General features: G+C 32.8%; 1 protein-coding gene and 1 pseudogene across 3 annotated transcripts; both read right to left on the bottom strand.

The window, feature by feature from the left end:
• Positions 1-8,206: 8,206 nt before the first annotated feature.
• On the bottom strand, positions 8,207-21,870 carry LOC148619440 (uncharacterized). Of its 3 annotated transcripts, none has more exons than XM_088579308.1 (8): positions 21,722-21,870; positions 19,792-20,082; positions 13,330-13,467; positions 11,025-11,357; positions 10,202-10,471; positions 9,681-9,730; positions 9,336-9,406; positions 8,207-9,099 (listed from the first exon to the last, which is right to left on the bottom strand). In XM_088579308.1, exons 1-8 carry the CDS (start codon positions 21,771-21,773, stop codon positions 8,568-8,570), a joined length of 1,737 nt encoding a protein of 578 aa, XP_088435434.1. In that variant the 5' UTR covers positions 21,774-21,870; the 3' UTR covers positions 8,207-8,567. The 3 variants fall into 3 exon arrangements, with proteins under 3 accessions (XP_088435434.1, XP_088435435.1, XP_088435436.1); XM_088579309.1 differs by having other exon boundaries at positions 8,207-9,096; XM_088579310.1 differs by lacking the exons at positions 19,792-20,082; positions 21,722-21,870 and adding an exon at positions 13,809-13,953.
• LOC148619441 (uncharacterized) lies at positions 14,709-18,501 on the bottom strand (annotated as a pseudogene).
• Positions 21,871-22,584: the final 714 nt, after the last annotated feature.

The following is a 22,584-nucleotide window of genomic DNA, read 5'->3' as shown; positions in this document are numbered from 1 at the left end:
AATTACTTTGCCTCACATTCCTGTGAGTTTGATGGCAAGCATTCTCGTTTCCCCTTGGCGGATTATTATTATCGTTTGTGGTAGAGAAATGTCTTGATGACCTGTATAATTGTTTTTTTGCCGTATATCACGCTTAGTATTTTTGCCAATTCTCCTCATTCTAGTTAGATAAAAAACAATAATTAAATTTGACAAATTAATATACACGACATTATCATTATAATAATAATAATAATAATAATAATAATAATAATAATAATAATAAACGAACACAAACATTTGTGAATAACATTTGTTAGGTTGTCTGGACAGTTATGATAATTGAATTTCGGAGAAGATGAATATGTATATAAATTTCTTACAAGACTTTTAGTTCATAACGATTTATGTTTTCGAGGTCAGAACATTTTATGGCATTTCTTTATCACAACACAACTCAGATTATCCTGCAAAGTTCTAAAAGTTACATAAGTTAACAGAATAGAATAAAAGTTTGAACGGATCCCAACTCTACATAAAATATATATTGTAACGTTGTCATGTGTCTTGGAAAATGTATCTATCGAGTTCTGTTCGTGATTGAAGTAATGGTTGTAAAAAAATCGCAATCCTTGTGAATGGATTGAAAGAATTGTTTTTTTATAATTTACCAAAAAGGTAGCACAAAAACAAAAAGAAAAAGAAAAAAAAAACAAAACCAAAACAAGCAAACACACATACATACATTTGACTATGCATTGAACACATACTCCAAACCTCATGAAGATAAAGACAAATGTTCCCACTACACAAAACACTAGTACTAGTACCGCTACTAAAACTCCAATTTCTGTTGCTGATTGAGAAAGAGAAGATATATCGATAAATGCATGTTTATGCTATTGTTGGTAAAATTGTAGCAACATATATCACATTTACAGAAATTAATGCGTTTCTTTTTTTACCTTATTTCAGTTCATTTTATTAAGCTCCATAAAACACTTAATGACTCAATTAAATGGAAGCAAAACCAAAAAGACTGTTTAAACCATGTTTTGTGTTTAATTCTGAGATCGATGTTTAATTCCCCATAACTTACCAAAAATCGCAAATAATTGTTCAACGTCTGATACGGTTGGAACGTTTGCCTCATCTAAAATAAAAGATTATACAGTATTGAGTAACACTCAATGCTATGCAACTGTTTTCCTATTTATTTGATCAATCCTTCAGCAAATAATATAGATTTTATTACAAGTTTATTTACATGAAAACATGCTAAAACAGGGCTTATTTTCACTAAACATTCATCTTTATGGCACACTGTAGATTACACGTATAAAAGTTGGGGAGAAGTAAGAAGAGTTTCGTTAAATCTAGTTGGCATGTTAATAAACGGCGTTATAATCGCATGGTAGTAAAAAAGATGGCAAGTTTGTATGTTATTTTCAAATATGGGCATACAAGTACATTATGACTATGTTTAAAGTATATGCTTATTTTAGTTGTGCAGGTAAAATTAATCTGACTGTCATTTCTCCCAAAACATTCTCGTCCATTCTATAATGTTTCAGATAGGTTCAATTCACACGACTGTACACCTGTGTAACTACTACATTGGTCAATGAGCTGTTCTTGAATTTGAGTAAACAAAGAAGTGCACTCGTTGATATCAGGATCAAAGGTGATTTTTGTGTTAAACGGATTGTCAAAGATAGTTTCAGGTTGCAATGGGAGACACTTCTCTTCACGATTTCTATTCTTTCATTTCTGCAAATATAATACTCAACACATATAAAGTTTAATATATTAATTTTTAATTATCAAACCTAAACAGGATGAAAACTTTTGTATATATGGGTATTCTAATTTTCTATGTGAGTTTTTCATAGCCATACACGTCATAAAACCATGTTTGGCACATCCCCTTGCCTACTTAATCAAGCGTATAAAGAAAACAACAAACCCATGATATTAATTCTAAAAAACCGAACTTTCTTGGCTAAAAGTTTAGTTAAATAACCAAAAATAGGAACCATTTTTATGGCGATTTAATTCTACATGTAATTGTATATTATGAAGTATCAAGTCACCATCGGAATTGCCTCAATATAACAGTTCACATTTTCAATATATATGTTTGATATTTTTGTATCTAATAAACACTGGGTCGATGCTTCTGCTGGTAAATTTAAGGTCCCCGAGGACACTCACCGACTCAATAGCCTTTACTAGTCTGAATGCATATCAGATTTTATGAATCACAATTTTTAAAATACCTGAGACGAGGGTCCATTCCTTGTATTGCAAAAGTTAGAAACCCTCAGTGTTGTGAATTTGGCTTCCTATTTCGATAATTTTGGTTTTGAATACTTCTTGTATGAAAATATTTTTCGGATTAAGATGTTTCTATATTAATGATTCTCATGTCGCTGATGAGAGGTTACTCCATAAAATACATGTACAGCATCTCGAAATTAGCGATATATGTGGTTGGTATTTTTGTATTCTATCTGTCGACGAGTATTATTGGGCTAGAAAATCTGCCTTGAAATGTTAATTGATTGCTATGATTAAGGCCGTACACTTTGAACTTGATTTCGTACAGCATTAAATTGTTGTGCCCCAGCTGAGTGTTTCTAGACCAAGTGATTAGCGCCCTCATTTTACATGTATTCCCTGCAATTTTAAACTTTACAGATATAATGCTGAACACAGCGTTTGTTTAGGCACCTCTAGACAAGAGTTCGGCCAATTGGGTGTTTGAGCTAATATTGTGATTTTAAAACTTCCCCATTCATGTGGTACAGAAATATATATAACATCTGATCGCTAATGTAATGTATATAATTTAAACACTGATGTTATACGAAGGCCAAGGAACTGTCATATTAGCTTCTAAGAAGCTTTTGTCGCTATCATGACTACAGAATTTTATAGTCGTCATTGCAATATGATTGACTGATATGAAGTTTCTTTTTCACATATGTGACATGAAGATTTTAGTTAGATTTCACATCTTACCAAAATGACAACCAACCAACCTAGACGCATACTATGGCAAAGCAGAGGCTGCTCTTCCTTCTGGTGCACCTGGTGTAATTTCTGGAAATCCATTTGCAGGTGCTTAATTTTGAAGACACACACTTTAAAAAAATATGACCCACTTGTTAATTGTTGATGTATGGGATTAACACTTTGCATACAATATGAAACTGTGCAAAAAACAGAAGAAAAAATAGTCGACTACTATAACAGAAGGTTCCCCTTCATTGTTTTGGAAACATGAATAATAACATTCACCACTGCATGAATAATTCAAAGCGTTCAAATCACCCATAGCAATGTTCCCGTCAAAAGCTTGGCTTTTTCTTGATACTCTAAACGTTATGTTATGTTTAAGTTTAAAGCTTTGCCTCCGATTCCACATATATTTTCGTCCACTTTGAGTACACTCTAGTCAATGTTTCAACCAGCGACTTGTTTGACGTTTCATAAACCTTTAATGAATGTTTTATGTCCGTTTTAAAGAATGAAAATGTCAAACAGATATTTTTCATATGTAAATTTTCTGTATCTATTGAACATATAGCTTTTGCACCACCTTTCGGGATTTTTTTATACAGGCAATTAGATGGTGAAAAAAAAACAAAAGGGATTAAAAAATAATTGATATACACATGCATATTGTTATATTGAAATTGAATATATTGAATATATGTATAACTCGTACATCAAAACTGTAAGCAAACCAAACAAAATGAAAGTCCACATGGGTATACCCAGGAATAGTAAGAGGGGTGTATGAATGTGAATACGAATGCTGGGTTAACAAAATAAGTTACACAACATAATAACCTTTGTGCATTTTATCAATGGAAAAGAGTAAATATTTATACAATACTCCCCTTCTTACTTGGATGCTTATAACCCAATAATTTAAAGTTGTCTAAACAACCCTTTCGAGGCCTCCATGTGCCGTCGCCTTTGATAGAATTTCTTTTCAAAATGCACCATGGCGAATCAAAATAACTCTCTTTGATTATCTGGTTACGGTTTGTGTGATATTGCAATAAACAAATTAAAAACAAAGTTACTTGATAGCCACTATATATCAGAACAAATCATAAGTTATATTTTAAAAAATAACAGTAGATATACTGTTCAACAAATCTTCGATAGGACCGTTGAAATATTACTTCACTACATAAATTTTCCGCACGTCTGTGAAGATTTTGCGCTAGCTATAAAGATTCTCCACTCAACCCATTCAGTATAAGTGGCTTGCAAAAGTTAACTTAAATTTTCGTTTTGTGTTTCATATTTTATATATGCGTGTTTTCCATTTATAGTCTTCGTCCCTGGATTACATTCTTCTGATTTCTGCTAGAATCTTGGTGTCCTTAATTACTCTTAAAACAACATTATATTACATCAAGACTATGGATGTAACAACCGCGTTTCTACAGTCACTTAGTTGTGATCTTGTCGACGATTACTGTGTTAAAATAGACGAGAAATAAATTCGCCAAACTTGTTTGCACTATACTGTATTCGAAAAAAAGCGTCCTTCGACAGGTGCCTCTAAAACACAGTGGAGAAAACCCCTACCGGTTCACCTATTTCTTGATGTTATATAATGTCGTTTTAAGAGTAATTATTAAGTTATTATCTCTAGGGGCGTGAAACACAAGTCAGAGTCGTGTCATTAAATAAATAAAGAAGTTCCCTTCTTTGATTGTGTTTGTGCGTTATCCGTATATTACATCGTATTTTTTGTTTTTTTCTTTTGTTTAAAAATGACAGTATCCGTTTGGGTATGTTTGTTTTATGTCTGTAATTCGTTCTTCATCACTGCAAGCTTTTCTTTTCTAGTTTCGAACAACCACTAAAACCTTGATTAGCATGAGTGGTAAATATAAAATAATTAATAACAGAGGAATTCAGTCTCTTATTCCTTGACTGTCATAGAATATTTCAGGTAAAAAAGTCAGAAGTCGTCAGAAAAAAAAATGTAAGGAGAAATTTTCATTAACATTTGTACATTTATACCTTGACAAGAAGTGGACAAATTGTAGAATCCAAGATCATTCAAGACACCTTCTTTGTCTGGAATCATCATTCTTCTTTTATTACAAAATGTCTTATAATGTTGTTTTATTCAATTTATAGTGTCTGGTGATATGGTTTTTGTTCCAGAACCTTTATTACATTTTATTTGTCTCTTTGAAATGATGCGTTTGTTATCTTGATTACTTTGTTATCGTCATTACATGATGTTTTTGTAGTTGTGGAGAGAACTGCAGTAAAAGTAGCCGTAGTGGACAAATCTGGAATGAATTGATGAAACAAATATGAAATTTGGTTATCGGTTTTAAACGTATAAGTGTTAAGAATAGAAGCATAAAGAGTCTATTTATATTTGTATTTCCTATTGTTAATTTCCTTTTACCAATACAGGACCTTGAATTTTGCTTACATGTTTCACACACACAGTCTGGTCCCTACACCGGGACGCTTACATGTTTCACACACACATTCTGGTCCCTACAACGAGACACTTATATGTTTCACACACACACAGTCTGGTCCCTAAACCGAGACACTTACATATTTCACACGCACAGTCTGGTCCCTACACCGAGACTCTTACATGTTTCACACACACAGTCTGGTCCCTACAACGAGACACTTACATGTTTCACACACACACAGTCTGGTCCCTAAATCGAGACACTTACATATTTCACACGCACGGTCTGGTCCCTACACCGAGACACTTACATGTTTCACACACTGTCTGGTCTCTAAACCGAGACACTTACATGTTTCACAAACAGTCTGGTCTTTACACCGATACACTTATATGTAATCATACATCTATGATGTAACATAATTACATAAAAAAATAGATGAATATTTTCCAAAGTAATGTATGAGTTATTAATAGCACACTTCAGTTTTCGCATGCCCTTTAATTACAAAATAATAATAATAATAATTTCTTGTGTTTCATAGAGTACATGTACTTTATTTTGTATAACATAATAGGTACTTTGAAGAAATACATATGTATAAATGAAATACTAGCAAGTTTTTTCTGTTCATAAGAAAGAAATGGAGACAAACCTTACAGCTTTTTCATTGGACAACAATCTATGATTATAATGCTGGACGGAAACTAAAAGAAAGAAAATTCGAACGGACGACCTGACTCTAGTGTAAGGTCATATAGAAATTTCGTGTCATCTACTGTTCACATATCGACATCTTGATATGGATCGAAGCTGCTATATATCGTTTTTGTTTGTTGTTTGTTGGGGTTTTACGTCCGAGCAGCAATATTTCAGTTATATTCAGACGATGAACATGAAATTGATGATCAAATTAACATGAAATGATGATGAAATGAAAAAAAGGATGGGACACAAGGACAATGGGGTCAACAAATTTTGATTGTCACTGGAAATAGGGAGAGGTGGGTAAGGTCGGTCAATTTAGCGTCCTGTGGCGGAGCCCTATAGTTCCTACTCCGGGAGAATACCACAGTAGGGTTCTTTAACGTGCGAGGAACGTGGCATCTTTCCAAACACGGTGCACCACTATGGTTTGCGGTCAGGTTTTCCGTATTTAAGCCTGACAACCCCAGCATGTAACACGCCAGGGGTACCCCATTCCACCACCTGGGGCACACATCCCAGTTGCTCTGCGGGCAGGGCGCCCTAGCCCCGGCTAGGGTTCTGAGCACTATTTAGTCGCCTTTTACGACAAGCTTAACGCTGCTGCAGGTCTATTCTTTTAACACCCGGACCTGCACGGGGCGCTATAGATCGTGGTTTTATTCGAAACTGCTTTAAACGAATGAATGCAAGATTGTTGGAAATATCGAAGCGAATTAAGATCACTCGAGTTACACAAAAGGCCCAATTAAAAGTCAATACAGATTAATACGGGGAAGTCAAAACAATAATTTAAGTAACAGAAACAATGATATGCTGTTGGTTCACTCGTCCTTCAAGCTCGTGGTTTCTTTTTTACTAACCAAAGGCATTTCATTGTGTCTCTCTTACTTAAAGCGTGTAAATCTATAGTTTATTGAATGTACATTACCCAAGACGGTAGGCATTGTGGAAATGCGATTTAAAACATCCAGTTTATATGTACATATCATAAATCTGGCGGTTATTTCGTGTAATAATTATTCATTTAAGTGTGTGGATATATAACCCGTAAAGACGATTTAAAACTATCGAGCAGATGGATATGCTTAATAATGTTTGATTATATTTCAGGTCTAAGAGTAAATGTTTTGTGTTAAGAGAAAGAATCAAACCGTGCTTCATACAGGTGCAGAAACAAATCAATGTTTTCAAACCATGCAAAGACAAATTCCCTTAAGGTAGCAAGAAGTTTGTATGGAAAACCGCAACCGACGAACAGAACTTACAGCACAAAATACACTTTTACGAACGACAACACGACCCATTCAAACCAGGCAGAGTGAGCTCAGGTACTGTTGACGGTCGATCAGTCTGTGCTTCTTACAAATACCTATCTGTGATTATAGTTGATATTCATGCCAACTGACGTGGAAAGTCTTAAAAGGCCAAGACTTTTAAAATTTATCTTTAACATAAGTTTTCTTTTGTTCGATGCATTTTTCATATCTATCATACCGTGTATCTATTTTCGTAAATTGGGCTTATATAATGATATTTCAAAAATAAATTCACAAAAAAAAAATGATTCTGTGATATTAAAAAAAAGCACAAGAAATAAAAAGTTTTTATTTACACAAAAAAACCAAGCACATTTTGTAACACCTTAGGTTGGCCTCAATTGAAATTTTCGTTGTTCTACTAGTGTAGATAAGGACCGACTTCTATACTGAGAAATTGTATGAATTAAGTTTATATGATGAAATCATAATATGTCTTTGTTAGATGTATCTATTATTTTTCAACAAGTCTTATTGCAATTCTTTTTTCATTATTTGTTCCTTTGTAGTTTTTATTTTTGGTGATTTCAGTTCTTTGTTGTGTGTGTTTATTTAACTTAATTTGTTAGTAGCCCTGATTTATATTTATCGACAAACAAAGCACAGAGAAACAGGAGAGCTAAACGAATAAGCAGAGGTGAGAAATTCGAACTCTAAAAATCGGAGTGTTTCTGGAGAAAGATTACCATCATTTATGCATTGTGTATCATATAAAAAATGGCACACATCTCTGCCAATCAGGCGATATTTTACTCATTAATGATACAACATGCTGGAAAGAAGTAAAAGCGTTGATAATAAAATTGCCATATTGCAGTCGAATGATAAACGGTAAAAATAATCAAACGATTGAAAGTGTGGCATTTATAACAACATTTTGAATTCCTTAACACTCAATAAAGATAAAATAGCATAGCCCAGAATTTCAACGAATGTAACTAGTCTCTTATGAATTTATCAGTTTCCCTTTCTATTTACTGGTGATATTGTCTTTAGTTTTAATTTTCTCGATAACTTAAGGTACTTGAATGTTTCTATTATTAACTATAGTTAAAACAATCCAATATGGTACAGATATATGAATTGATTATCACTTTCGACTGATGTCGTAGTCATCGTCAGTTTTCAGTCCCGTGAAATGATCGTACCTGTCCCGTGCGTGCTCTGTTGAATCATACATTTTGTCTTTGGAATGGCCATACGTATGCGTATTGCTTTTTGAATGACCTGATACTGCAAAGTTAGTTCCGTGAATGTCATTTTCAACTTCTGGATTACTCATTTCATAATCTGGAGATGACTTTTCAAGTAAAAAGTTCACCTTTTCAATAGTATATTCATCGATTGAAATGTTATCTCTGTCCTCGGTATCTCTGTTGAATTCCAGAAAATTGTCAATATCATTTCTACTATTTCTGTTAGTCTGTTTAAATCCGGATGTTGCGTAATCGTAGTCGGTGTTGGAATCAATGAAGGTTGTTTCTGCGGTTTGGTTTATATGGATCTGGTTAGTGTCATTACTTGATTGGTGTTTAGTTAAATTGATGCATTGATGTCCCATGTAGTCCTCAAATGTTTGATCTTTAATAATTAAGTTTGCGTTTCTTCGTTTTCCTCTTCTTCTGAAAGAAATTGAAATTAAATGTAGAAGTCTTTTTTGTCGTCTTCTATTATTCGGTCTTCGGTCTTTTAAAACTCCATTCAAACTTGCCAAATATATTTTACGAAATAAAATACCTGCGTTAAAAAAAGTGTTTAATAGCGTACAAATATAGCGTGAAAATGTTTTGATGTTTTTAAAGTATGGAGAATGAAGGGGTTATATTAGTCTAACAAGTTTTACTAGCTAATTCATTACCTTATGCTGATAAATGCTGCCACGGATATCAATATGCAAACTAAGGATGCTACCACTCCAAATGTGCCTAGGTAAACAAAACCAAATCGCTTCAATGAAATGATATGGAAACCAAAATTACAAAAAAAGAAAAAAAAATAAAAAAAAATAGGCAAATCACTGTTCAGCTCAAAATATTGAGGAACAGGCAGAAGTGTCAAAGGTTTCATATGGTGCATTGAAGGTAAAATAAACCAAATAACCTTTAATTCATAGTAGAATGATATATAATTTTTAATGGAACGACACTTGGTATTTGTAACTGACATAAATTATGTTAATGCAGTTGACTGAATACAAACCTAGTGATATCTTCGGCGACTCATTATTTATATTTAACCAAGGGTCCATTAAATCTATAAAATACGGAGAGTAAAAGGTCATTCTTACACCTTAAAATATATATATATATATTCTAGAGATAATGATTGATTGAAAAATGATTTTGGATTCATTTATATATTATATACAAATTATTTCCAAGACAAAAAAAATAATTGGATAATTCCCGGTTATATTATATTTGTTCTTTGTTATGTAATTAATAGCAAAATTTATCGTGTAAGTTTTACTTACTAAAACAAGTATTTGTTCAACGTATAGAGTTCATAATTGTGATTTCTAGCCCATAAACAAAAAAAAACAAAAACAAAAACAAAAACATAAAACAAAAAACAAAAAACACAAACAAAAACAAAACAAAAAACAAAAATTCAACAGTCAAGTAAACAAATTAATTAAATCAGAAAACTATATTTATCTTAATTTTCTATTTCTTAACAACCAAGGCTTCAGTACAAACTCTTATAAAAGCATGTTATCAATACCTAGGCAATCGTATTCCACAATAACCTCATCTTGCCAGAAACACATTGACTTCATCTCAACAATGGTACTCAGATCAAACACACACTTTGAATGTGGTTTAGATGTATAACATGTGTTGTAAAATGACTCTTTGATAAAAGAGTACACATCTGTGCAAGTCTGCACGATTGGATCAAATGAGATGGTCAAATTTTCAGGCTCACCACAAGTCTCTAATTTATCGTCTATGTTAGATAGTGGAGTACACATATCGTCTTGTAGTGTCATATCTGAAAAGACATGTAAGATATATAAACACGTGCTATTTTGATGACAAAAAGCAAGGGATTTCAATTCAATTTGGGAATACCAGGAAGTTGAATAGTTATATGTTTCCTTTTTTGACTGTTTTATCTGTGACTCATTGAATGTTAAAATACATTCAAATTCAGTAAAGATATAACAAATGTAAACCCAAGAATTTTTGGAGGTCAGGGGCCACAAAAATTGAAACATAGTCAAAGAATATTCTTTACTTATATTGTAACTCCAATCACAGTCTTTGAAATAAATTGATGACTGCATTACCAGTTTAGAATTTTCTCAGACTTGAGTAATTGTTAAAGTTTTGTGGCGCTAGGGTATTATCTCTTACAGCTAAAGAATTATTTGAGCTGATAGACTATAGTTTAATTGTTATATTTCCCTTCTGGTTATATACACTACAAATTGGTTAAATAAAACCTGTGTTTTATTAAACAGTTCTTTTTTGCTATTGTTTTAGTATCCTTATGGTTGATGGTATCGTAGATATCATTATATCATATTTATGTTAATACTTACATTTGCAATCAATATCAGAAATACTTAAATCATCAATAGCTATTTGACCATCAAATGTTACACCATTTCTAGATACGAGGAATGTAATATTGTGTATTCTTTCAGACACATAAATCATTTTTTGAGTCCATATCTTTTGACCTCCAGACATTGTATGCTTGGTTTCGCCATTAAATTGTACCTCCATACGATGCTTTGTGTCAGTAATCACATACCAAAAAACTAAACACCTATCTTTAATAGACCTGTTTTTAAGTTCCATCATCATCGTAGTAGTAGCATTTAAAGACGCCTTCCTTCTGTGAAGAATATACGCAAATTTTCCCTTCGAGGCTGCAATAAAATACAATATTTCAGCTGTACCTTATCCATTCACAAAATACATATATTCATGCGTAACCAGAAGCTTAGTTAATTTACCTAGCTTCATTACGTGCATACATTATCGTAGAATGATGATTTATAAAGCATCTTTCAAAAAAAAAAATAATAATAATAAAACAAAGAAGAACATGCAACAGATGAATGTACTCAGGAAATAAATGAAAACCATTTGATATGGTTTGATACAAATATTTATGTTAATATAAATCAGTTTGCTTTTTTATTCCATGTAGCTTCTTTGTTTGTGGTTGCTAGGAAATAAATAGTACAGTGTTGTGATGAAATTCTTTTTTAGCTTTGTTGAAAGGATAATTCAAACTTAGCGTCACTGATGAAAACTGATTTATCTATTAGTACATGTAACATATCGTTTAATGATGACTACCAACTAGAATATTTCAATGAAAAACATCGTACATGTTTCATTTAAAAAACTTAATTGTTGTAAACTTCTAAATCATTTTGGAAAAGGGCGATTGATTATTCAGTATGAAGTAATGTAGTATAAAAGATTTTGAAATTCGGTAATTTAAAATTTCGGATGGGACACAAGGAATGAAAGTTAGATATCAATTGACCTTGGTTGTCTCATGTGTTTTGCTAAACAAGAGGCTCCCAGGAGCCTGAATCGCTCACCTGTATGAATGTTTGCTTTCTAGGGCAATCAATTAAACAAGAAGTTGTCCAACAATTTTGACTCAAGAAAACCTTGATAGGACTTATCATAAAGATCATTTTAGTAAATGAAAGTTTAAATCTATCATAGTTTTTAAGACATTGGCTGAAAACTGTAAAAAAAGTCATTTTTCCCCTGTCAAGGGCAATAACTCTTATAAGAAAGCGTCTGACAAATTTTATGCCTGAAGACTTTTGTAGTCCTAAAAATAAGGATCATTTCAGCTATTGAAAGAATTTAGCTAAATCTAACGGTTTTGGAAATATATGCAAAACCAAAAAAAAAAAAAAAAAAAAAAAAACTACTGTCTGACTCCTATGTTCTATATTTAGAAACAGTGGCCACATTTTTCGACGGATCAAAAATCTCCACTTCAATTCTATGCAGGATACCCCAAGGAACACTTATACCGAGTTTTGTTTCAATTGGTAAAATAGTGTCGGAGGAGAAGATTTTTGAAATAACATTAAAAATAGCCAAAACCTTTGAAAAGAGCAATAACTCTAACATGGCTTAATATATTAAAATCAAAATTTGACCGCAGACAGATCTTATCACTCTGAACACTTTTACCCCTTTTAGAATGGGCTAAATCTTACCGTTTTGGAGATATATGCAAAACAAATATTGTCTGATCCCTATGTCCTATTTTTAGTAACAACGGCCATGCTTTTCGATGGATCCAAAATCCAAACATCAGTTCCATGCAGGATACCCCAAGAAACATTTATATCAATTTTGGTTCTAATTGGTCAAGTAGTGTCAGAGCAGAAGATTTTTGAAAGTAGGAATATTAAAAATAGCAAAAAAAAAAAAAAAAAAGGGCTATAACTCCAACGTGGCCGAATAGTTTAAAATGAAAACTTGACCGCAGATAGATCTCATCATGCTGAACACTTCTATCTGGTCGTGATTGGGCTTAACCTAACCGTTTTGGAGATATATGCGAAAAACTTCTGTCTGACCCCCTATGTTCTATTTTTAGTAACGGCGGGCATGTTTTTCGCTGGATCAAAAATCCCCACACCAGTTCTTTGCATGATACCCTAAGAAACATCCAAGTTTGGTTCCAATTGGTCAAGTAGTTTCAGAGAAGAAGAATTTTGAAAAATTGTTAACGACAATGAACGCTAAGTGATGGCAATAGCTCACATGGCCTTCGGCCAGGTGAGCTAAAAAAAACGAAGTCAGGTGAACATTTACGTCTTACAGTAGGACGAATGTAAGTAATAAAAATTAGCATACGGGTATTTGGATGTGTATGATCAGATCGTAAGAAATTAAATTTAGATTTTCGTCGCCATATAAATCCATCCTTCTCGCCAAGTCTTGTAAAGTTGCACCATACATGTCCCAGTTCATCATCAAAGTTACAGTTTTTAACTAAAAAGATAATAAAATCATAATTACACCTCTATAGCTGTCTGGTGCAGTTGAAACTGATTAAAGAAAAACAAAATATTTTATAATCCGTTATTTATTGCATATATTAAACACAACCATTACCATAAATACAGAACTGTTCATTGAAATATGATCAACTGAATCATTTTATGACCTAATAAAACAATTCGATTGATTTTAGTTATGCTTAAAATAAACAACTCAACTATAGGTTTTGGCGAAAATTGCCACGACTTTAATGAATTCAACAAAATCAACTTATCAACAAACAAATTGTATGTTGACGCAGGAATGAAATAAATATATTGATGTTCACTGACGGGCAACCATCATAAAATTTGTGACGTCACCACCGGGCTACCATCAGGAGGATTGATAAATTCCGCCAACACGCAATCTTTTTTCTAGACACACATTTTATGGTAAATCATGACGCTTTGTGGTTACTGATGATATTGTTCTATCTGAAAAAGAAACAAAACAGCAGAAAAAGGTATCGAAATAAAGGGTTTTCGGTGGGAGGGATTTCGATTGTATTCCTTCCAATATCAAATTGTGAATGATGAACTAACAACATTCCTTTATAAATACATTTTCGTTGAAAGTGGGAAAAGTATATACCTTTGCACGGGTTTAAAAGCGCGCAATCGCTTATACCGTTTAAAATTCCTTTGAATATCGCTTAGGTATTTAAAAAGTTCAACTAAATGATAACATATAAACGATAACAAATTCTATTAATGCAATAAACGAATTTAATAGTTGATTCATTAAATTTAGTTATTGCTTATATTAAACAAAACCATTACCATAAATACAGAATTGTTCATTTAAATTTCTTGAAATATGATCAAATGAATCATTTAATGACCTAATAAAACAATTCGATTGATTTTAGTAATGCTTATAATAAAATAAACAACTCAACTATAGGTTTTGGCCAAAATTGTCATGACTTTAATAATTCAACAAAATTAACTTGTCAACAAACGGATTGTATGTTGACGCAAGAATGAAATAAATATATTGATATTCACTGACGGGCAACCATCATAAAGTTTGCAAAGTCACCACCGCAGTTAACATCGCCAACAAAATTAATCAGTCGATGACAATTTCGCCTCAATAACCTCAATTTGAAACAATATAAATTCAATTTTACAACATACAACTTTATTCGTGTACTTATAAATAACTGTACAATATAAATCACAACTCAACTAGTTAATAAACATCTCCAATGCAGATTGAATTGAATTTATGAAAATGTCATTTTCAATATAAGACAAATGAACACCGTCACTTTCGGAGGAAGATGAGTGTTGATCAGCAAACACTTTATGCAAGATGACCTTTCCTCCAAGTCTTTGGGTAAAAATTCTTATAGTCCTATTAATTCTTATCCTAATTGATTCTGAAACAAAATTACTAATATCAAAACGCCAACATTTTCGAGGTAAAATACCCGACAAAATAATAGTTGTATATGACAACATTAAACAAATATTTGTAATGTATTTTTTTTTATTTGAAAAATCAAATCACCATTTGATATGCAAGCAATATCATTAACCCCACAATGTATAACAAGCTATTTAGGAGGGCATTTTTGCAGATAGTAAATTCTAAATTATGATTTCTACTGAATGCCAACGTAGACCGCTTTATCCTATCCAAACAACTCTGTAGCCATCTCTGTCTAATCCAAAATAAGATACAGTTGGCCTTTGTTTAACATGTTCTGAGGCCCTATGAATAATAGACGAACCTGAAATCAATATTTTCACCTGTATACACTGAAATATTTCAATATTAATTTATACGAATATAACGTTGAAAACAAGTGCTAAATTATCACAATGAAATAAAATTCTTTATTAGAAAATATTTCTTTCCACAAATAAATAGCCATGGCAATTAGAATAATTGCAGGATAAGTAATATAGCCAATGTTTCATTGTGCCAACTGGTTGGCCACCTTAAAACAACCCATTGGCTGCTATCGGTGCACTTGGTCCATGCTCCCAGTTTTTAGTGGATTCCGAGTTGCTCATTTACTTTTGTTACTTTATATGTATGATTTTAGTTACTTTATGTTCTTTGTTGTGTGTGTCTGTTTTCCATGTCTGGTCTTTGTCCCTGGATTACATTCTTTTGATTACCGCTATAACATTGGTTCACTTGATTACTCTCTCCTGCACAACCTAACGATTTACCACCTGCGCTATCCGTACATAATTGCAAATCAACGTTTGACATCCAATTAACATCTTTCATGTAGCAAGTTCCATTAAACTTATCCAAAAAATGATTTCCATGTTTCCAAATCTTTTCTCATCCCTAAAGTTACTCCAATGAGAAAATGAGGTATCTTTACCTTACTCAAAGAAGCATACAATCTGCGACTAAAAGCTCGACCTGATGGCAATGCTCTTGTACAAAAAGCTAACATACCAGTTAATGATTCTAATTCTTTTAGAGAAACTTTCCTTTTATTTAATATACCATTTGAAATACCTTTTAATTTTTCTATTTTTTTCCTGTGGAATTTTAATCATTAATTCCAAAGTATCTACAGTAAGTACCAAAAATTCTATATTTGTGGTAGGTCTCACAGGTTTACATCCGCTATCGGAACTCTTAAAAGTCTTAAACATACCTTTGAAAAAGCTTTCATTAATTTTAAACATTCATCTGATTCAACTCTCCTAACAAAAAAGAAATCATTTAAAGTAATGATCTAAATTTTCTGATTTTGCTTCTTCAGAAACAGCCCAATGTAAAAAGGTAGAAAACTTTTTAAAAATTGAGCACGAAATAAAACAACCCATGAGCATGCATTTATCAAAAAAAATATTTATCTAAAAATTTAATTCCCAATAAAACATAATCATCAGGGTGAATCTTTACAATTCTAAATGCTGATGATTTCTGGACTTAATCAACATTTTCAAATGATTAATAACATATATTTTTACCATCATTTTATCTTAAGGTGAGTTGTCAGCCGAAATCCACTAGTTTTCGTAGGAATTATTCCTACTGGAGAGCAAGATTTGAGATTTGTTTGGGTTGAAGGCCGCAATATTTCAGCTATATTCAGGCGATGAACATAAAGTGGATGATAAAATGAACATGAAATGATGATGAAATAAAAAATGGGACCAGACACAAGGACAATGTGGTCGAGAAATTGTGATTGCCATTGGAAATAGCGAGAAGTGGGTAGGGTCGGGCAATTTAGCCTCCTGTGACAGAGCCCTATGGTTCCTATTCCGGGAGAATACCACAGTAGGATGTTTTAACGTGCGAGGAACGTGGCATCTTTCCCAACACGATGCACCACTATGGCTTGCGGTCAGGTTTTCCGTATTATAGACTGACAACCCAAGCATGTGACATGCCAGGGGTACCCCATTCCACCACCTGGGGCACACAACCCAGTTGCTCTGTGGGCAAAGCGCCGTAGCCCCCGGCTAGGGTTCTGAGCACTATTTAGTCGCCTTTCATGACAAGCTTAGCGCTGCTGCAGGCCTATTCGTTTGACACCCGGACCTGCACAGGGCTCTAAGATTTGAGATAGGTTTATTGTCGAAAGACCCGGTCATACGTCCCAATTCAATTTTAGCTTGTAATTTTTTGGAAGCAATTTCAGGGCTCTGTCTTATCGACAATATTATCAAATATAACTGAACCTCGTGGTCCAGCATAATTCAATTTGAATCCAAATGTAAAACCATCTAGTAAAATCTTTGCATTATATTTATCGGGGTAGTTGTAAAGTAACTTCTCTAGTTCAATTATTTTTACTTGAGAATATCCTAGAGACCAAATATTAAACTGCTCATTGTTGAGATCGGAAATATTTAACTTAATGAATTGCATTGATTTTTCCCGAATTTATGGGTTTCTTCTTTTTTTTTAAAATGCATCAGATCTGTTATATCCAAATTGATTTATAACTTGTTGCCTGGAACCAGTATTGATTAATCTGCTGCATTTCAAAGCAGAGTGAATATGTTTGCAATTAATGCATATAAAGGCAATTACGTCTAAAGCATATCCCTTAAAAATTGTAATCATAACATATCTTTGGACTATTGCTTTGTAGATCATGTTGTTTAGTAGTGTAGTGATAAATCTAAGCCACAACTGAGTATCTTTTTTTCAACCACTTTTTGGTAACATCACGTGATACACGTAATCTAAATTGTTGATCATATGTATATCACTGATCTTTTGCAGCATCTTTTGCAGCTTCTCTGACTGTACCCATATATGAAAGCTGTTCGATAGCTTTTTTTTCATGTTTTATCAACAAAATTAGTTTTGTTTGTTTTTTGGGGTTTAACGTCCGAGCAGCAATATTTCAGCTATATTCAGACGATGGACATGAAATTGACGATAAAATTTGAATGTAAGCAAAGGAACTTGCATTTCTTGATTCATAGGTTCTTCCCGCCTATCAACTGCTGCAATCTAGGGTTGAGGCCGGGGTTGAACTGGTTCAGCTTCATTTTGAATCTGATTCCGCCTACGCCTTTGTTGCCTACCAACTGGATTGTGCCTTTGTCTGGCTCTGCCTCGTCCCTACCTCTCGGCTTACTGCAATTTTTTCGAGTGCTGAATTTTGACTGCATTCCTTCCAATATCAAAGTGTGAATGATGAGCTAACAACATTCCTTTATAAATACAATTCCTTTGAAAGCGGGAAAAGTGTATACCTTTGCACGGGTTTAAAAGCGCGCAATCGCTTATACCGTTTAAAATTCTTCCGAATATCACTTATTTATATAAACCATAACTAATTGTATTAATGCAATAAACGAATTTAATGGTTTATCATTAAATTCAGACAATTGTATCATCTAAGGTAACTGGAGTAAACGTCACAACTAAACTTACATGTAATCACTCTTATTATGATTCTTGCGTCTAGCAATCAAATATTGAAAGATGGGTTTGCCGTATTGTTTGGAACAATGAAAAAACTCATAAACATACAACAAACATGGTCATAGGTGATGACAAACAACTTACAAAAGATATATTCCTATAACCTGATTACAATGTAAAAAATTTTGAAAACACCTGGTCTTGTCAACAACAGTGATCTTAACAGCAGCTTTAATATCACGTATAGCTAACATGCTCTGCTTCGGTAGATTAAGAAAGTTCCGTATAAATAAATCAAACAAGTATGTAGGGGTACATGATGAATTCCAAATTGTAATTTAGTTTACAAAAAATAATCTGATACCCAAAAATAATTACAACATACGGTTCATATGTTTAGCGCTGCTGCAGGCCTATTCTTTTGACACCCGGACCTGCACGGGGCGATAAGACTAGCTAACAAATATGAAATCAATTGGATGAGGGATTACAAAGAAAAGTCTGGAAAACATAAAATTTTATGAAATTTTCTATGTCAAAGGGACACAACTTCTGTAAAAATCATTCAACCGTAACATCACTCGAACTTACTTGTTACTTGTCATGATAAGACTATATACCAAATATGAAATCAATTGGATGAGGCATTACAAAAAAGTCCAGAAAACATATAATTTCATGAAATTTTCAATGTCCAAGGGCCATAACTTCTGTAAAAAGCGTTCAACCATGATGTCATTCGAACTTAACTTGTAACTCGTCATGATAAGACTATATACAAAATATGAAATCAATTTGTTTGTTTGTTTGTTGGGGTTTAACGTCCAAGCAGCAATATTTCAGTTATTGAAATCAATTGGATGAGGCATTACGAAAAAAAAGTCCGGAAAACATAAAACTATGTCCAAGGGCAAAAACTTTTGCAAAATCGTTCAACCGTAACGTCATTCGAACTTAATTTGTAATTTGTCATTATAAGACTATATACCAAATATGAAATCAATTGGATGAGGCATTACAAAAAAAGTCCGGAAAACCAAGTGTGACTGATGGACTGACAGAATGACGAACGGACGGACGGAGTGCAAACCTAAGTCCCCTTCGACATTTGCCGAAAGGGACAACAACATACAAACAATTAGAAATTGATTCTTATGATCTGCCGCAGGAGTTTAAAATTCATATGTGATAGTATTTATATATGTTGTATGAGATATAGACTTGCCTCGACGTTTGTCAGTTTAAACCTTACCCAAACAGGATTTCACACACACACACACACACACACACACATATATATATATATATCTAAAGGAATACAAGTGATAAAACACGTGTAACGATGAGAACAAAACACAAAATTACAGATACACGATTACATTTGGTATGTATTTTGCAATACTATACCTTGATTAAACCGACAGTTATAAGCAAGATCAAAATATCCTTTCTGGCTGAGGTACGTTTCTTCAGCAGACATTAAAGTCCTGTTAATATAACACATCTGATGTCCATTGCAGTGATCCCCAACCCGTCGTATCGTTTGATTAGAAATTGTTCTAGTCTCTATACGATCTATGCATTTCATCAAACGTTGGATACTGTATATACTGACTATTTTCAGGACTTGATTAGTATCAATGCACATGATAGTTGAATTTCCATCAATAATTTTGGTAGAATTAAAAGCCAGGGATCCTAAAGCAGAAAAAAAGCTTCTGTAACTAAAATACATCTGCGAGATATATTTGAAGTCATATAAGAATTAAGTGACAGTAATTATCAGTGCTTTATGTTTTAGGGAAATCTAATAAAAATCTGTATTGTGTCAGAAATAAAAATATGTGACTGCAGCGTACGTAGCTTACTTTAGGGGTGTGTTTAAACTTTTTGAAGATCTTTTGTGATATCTGAAATTATTTCTTATTTGGTATTTATATTATGCCCTACGGTCAGGTCAGGTTTTCTGTATTATAGCCTGTCAACCCCAGCATGTAACATGCCAGGGGTACCCCATTCCACCACATGGGGCACACATCCCAAATGCTCTATGGGCAGAGCGCCTAGCCCCACGGCTATGTTTCTGAGCACTATTTAGTCGCCTTTTACGACAAACTTAGCGCTGCTGCAGGCCTATTCTTTTTACACCCGGAAAAGATACATTTCATTCTTTAATTTCATAGTATTATATAACGTAAAAGGTTCAACATGTCTTTGATTTTAAAGTAGTGAATTCAAATTACATGCATAACTTAATGCATATAAATGACTTGAAATAGGAAGGTAAACATAAACAAATAACATTAATTCACCAAACTTTATTTAAACAAATACCAAATGCACTATGAAATCACGAAAGTAATAACAAAATTACCGAACAGATTATTCAAAGTATTCAAAAGAAAAAAGTCAAACGGAAATTCCGTATAAAACATGGCAATATCAGGTTAAAAACCGGTAAGTTAAAAACCATTGCAATGGTGCTGATTTGGTACAGGCATTTCTAAATAAAAAGGTGATTTAAACCAGGTTAATAAACAGAAAGAGACAGACATATTCATCGAATCTTCTACATGTTTATAAAATATTATCGAAAGTTTGTTTTTTTTTAAGTTATACAAATGCATTAAGTACTAGTCCATATAAAATTCAGACGTAACTTTTTCGTATATCTTTTATCCTCAAAATCTTACACCGTCCAAAATAATCCTTCACGGTATCAGTTGGCCAGATAGACAATGAACATGGATCCGATTGTAGAAGCCCAAAATAATTATCTATTCAAAACTGCAAAATGATTTCTTAAAAAAGTTTCAATCAAATAAAGAACAAAGGGCCATTGTTTCCTTTTTGTGACTTCATATGATTATTACATGTTAAAGGAAATTAAAAAATACGTGTATATATGTGTTGTCCGTACAAAATACATAGAAATACTTACAAGTAACGAGAGTAATTGAAGTGGATATAGCTACATTTTAATTTAAAAAGCGCTTTAAAATATTACAGATTTTCTGCTTTAAAATCAGTTTGACTAAAGGTAAAAAGCACACTTACAGGTACATACATGTACCTAAAATATTTTTAAATGGTCATGTTTTGTTAGTTTAACGTTTAACTCAGCATACATGCACTAAGAAACAGGTCTATATCAACCAATTGTTGAGTCATGTGCCCGAAGAAAATGTGGCTTGAGTGTATGCACATGTAGGCAACTTTCGGAAAACCGATTCATTTGGACTTTTCCTCATACATTCATGTGTTTGAGAGAGTAACTGAAGATGTAATTTATTGTAGCATTATTGTATGAAAACTATTTTGTAATCGAGCAACGTACCTTGTGAGTAAAAACACAGAAAAAGAGCTTGGATCATGCAAATATTTGCCATCGTAGTAAATCAAAGTAAGTCACACATTTTTTTTCCTTGAAGAAGGAAGTATTGAATAAATCTTCATATACTAAATGTGCAAGTAAATGAAGTGTTATACTAAATTATGACCTTAAACTCTTGTGATAAGTATTTTCGAATTTCCTGTTTCAGTAAATATACACTTACAAATGTACCTCAAAAGCGGATGAACGTTATTTTGTCTTTATCAGTATTACAGTGTACTTTGTTGCTTTCGATCAGTTATCATGATCACTATTTTTCCAAATTCAAATACTTTTCTTGCATAATTCTAAGAAATACATGCACTTGGCTAAATGGAGTCGTGTATTTTTAAACATAGTTAACATTATCATTTTTTTAATTTTAAAGTTTTCCTTTTGTAAACAACCGAGCATTGAGATATGAGTTTGATTGCTCATGTGTTTTGTATGTGTGTGTGAGTATTTATGTTAGTGTAATTTCCTCGAGTGCTTTTGTCATTTTTAAAGTGATTTTCACTCAGAGACATTTCTATTAAATAACAAACCACGAAATTTCTGAGGGCAAATTGTGCCCCTGCATAGCTATATTTTTCTTCATTTTAGTATGATTTCATCTAAATTTGATGTATTATTCTAATTTCTGTGGTTTTACATAATGAGATTATAACCTAAAAATCTGCTTGATAAAAAGGTAATAAAGTGCGAAAAAAATTAAAATGAGCTATGCCATCAATATGTTCTTTATAACAGCTATTGTACCACATGCACGGGTCACGCATCTAGTCCATGTCTTAGTATTAGAAACAAAGTCTATAATATTCCTACGA

Source organism: Perna viridis, chromosome 4 (assembly GCF_037379345.1).
Source record: "Perna viridis isolate PV_CMFRI_1.1 ecotype Kerala chromosome 4, ASM3737934v1, whole genome shotgun sequence".
Taxonomy (NCBI): Eukaryota; Metazoa; Mollusca; class Bivalvia; order Mytilida; family Mytilidae; genus Perna; species Perna viridis.
This window is presented reverse-complemented; position numbering and strand designations above follow the sequence as displayed.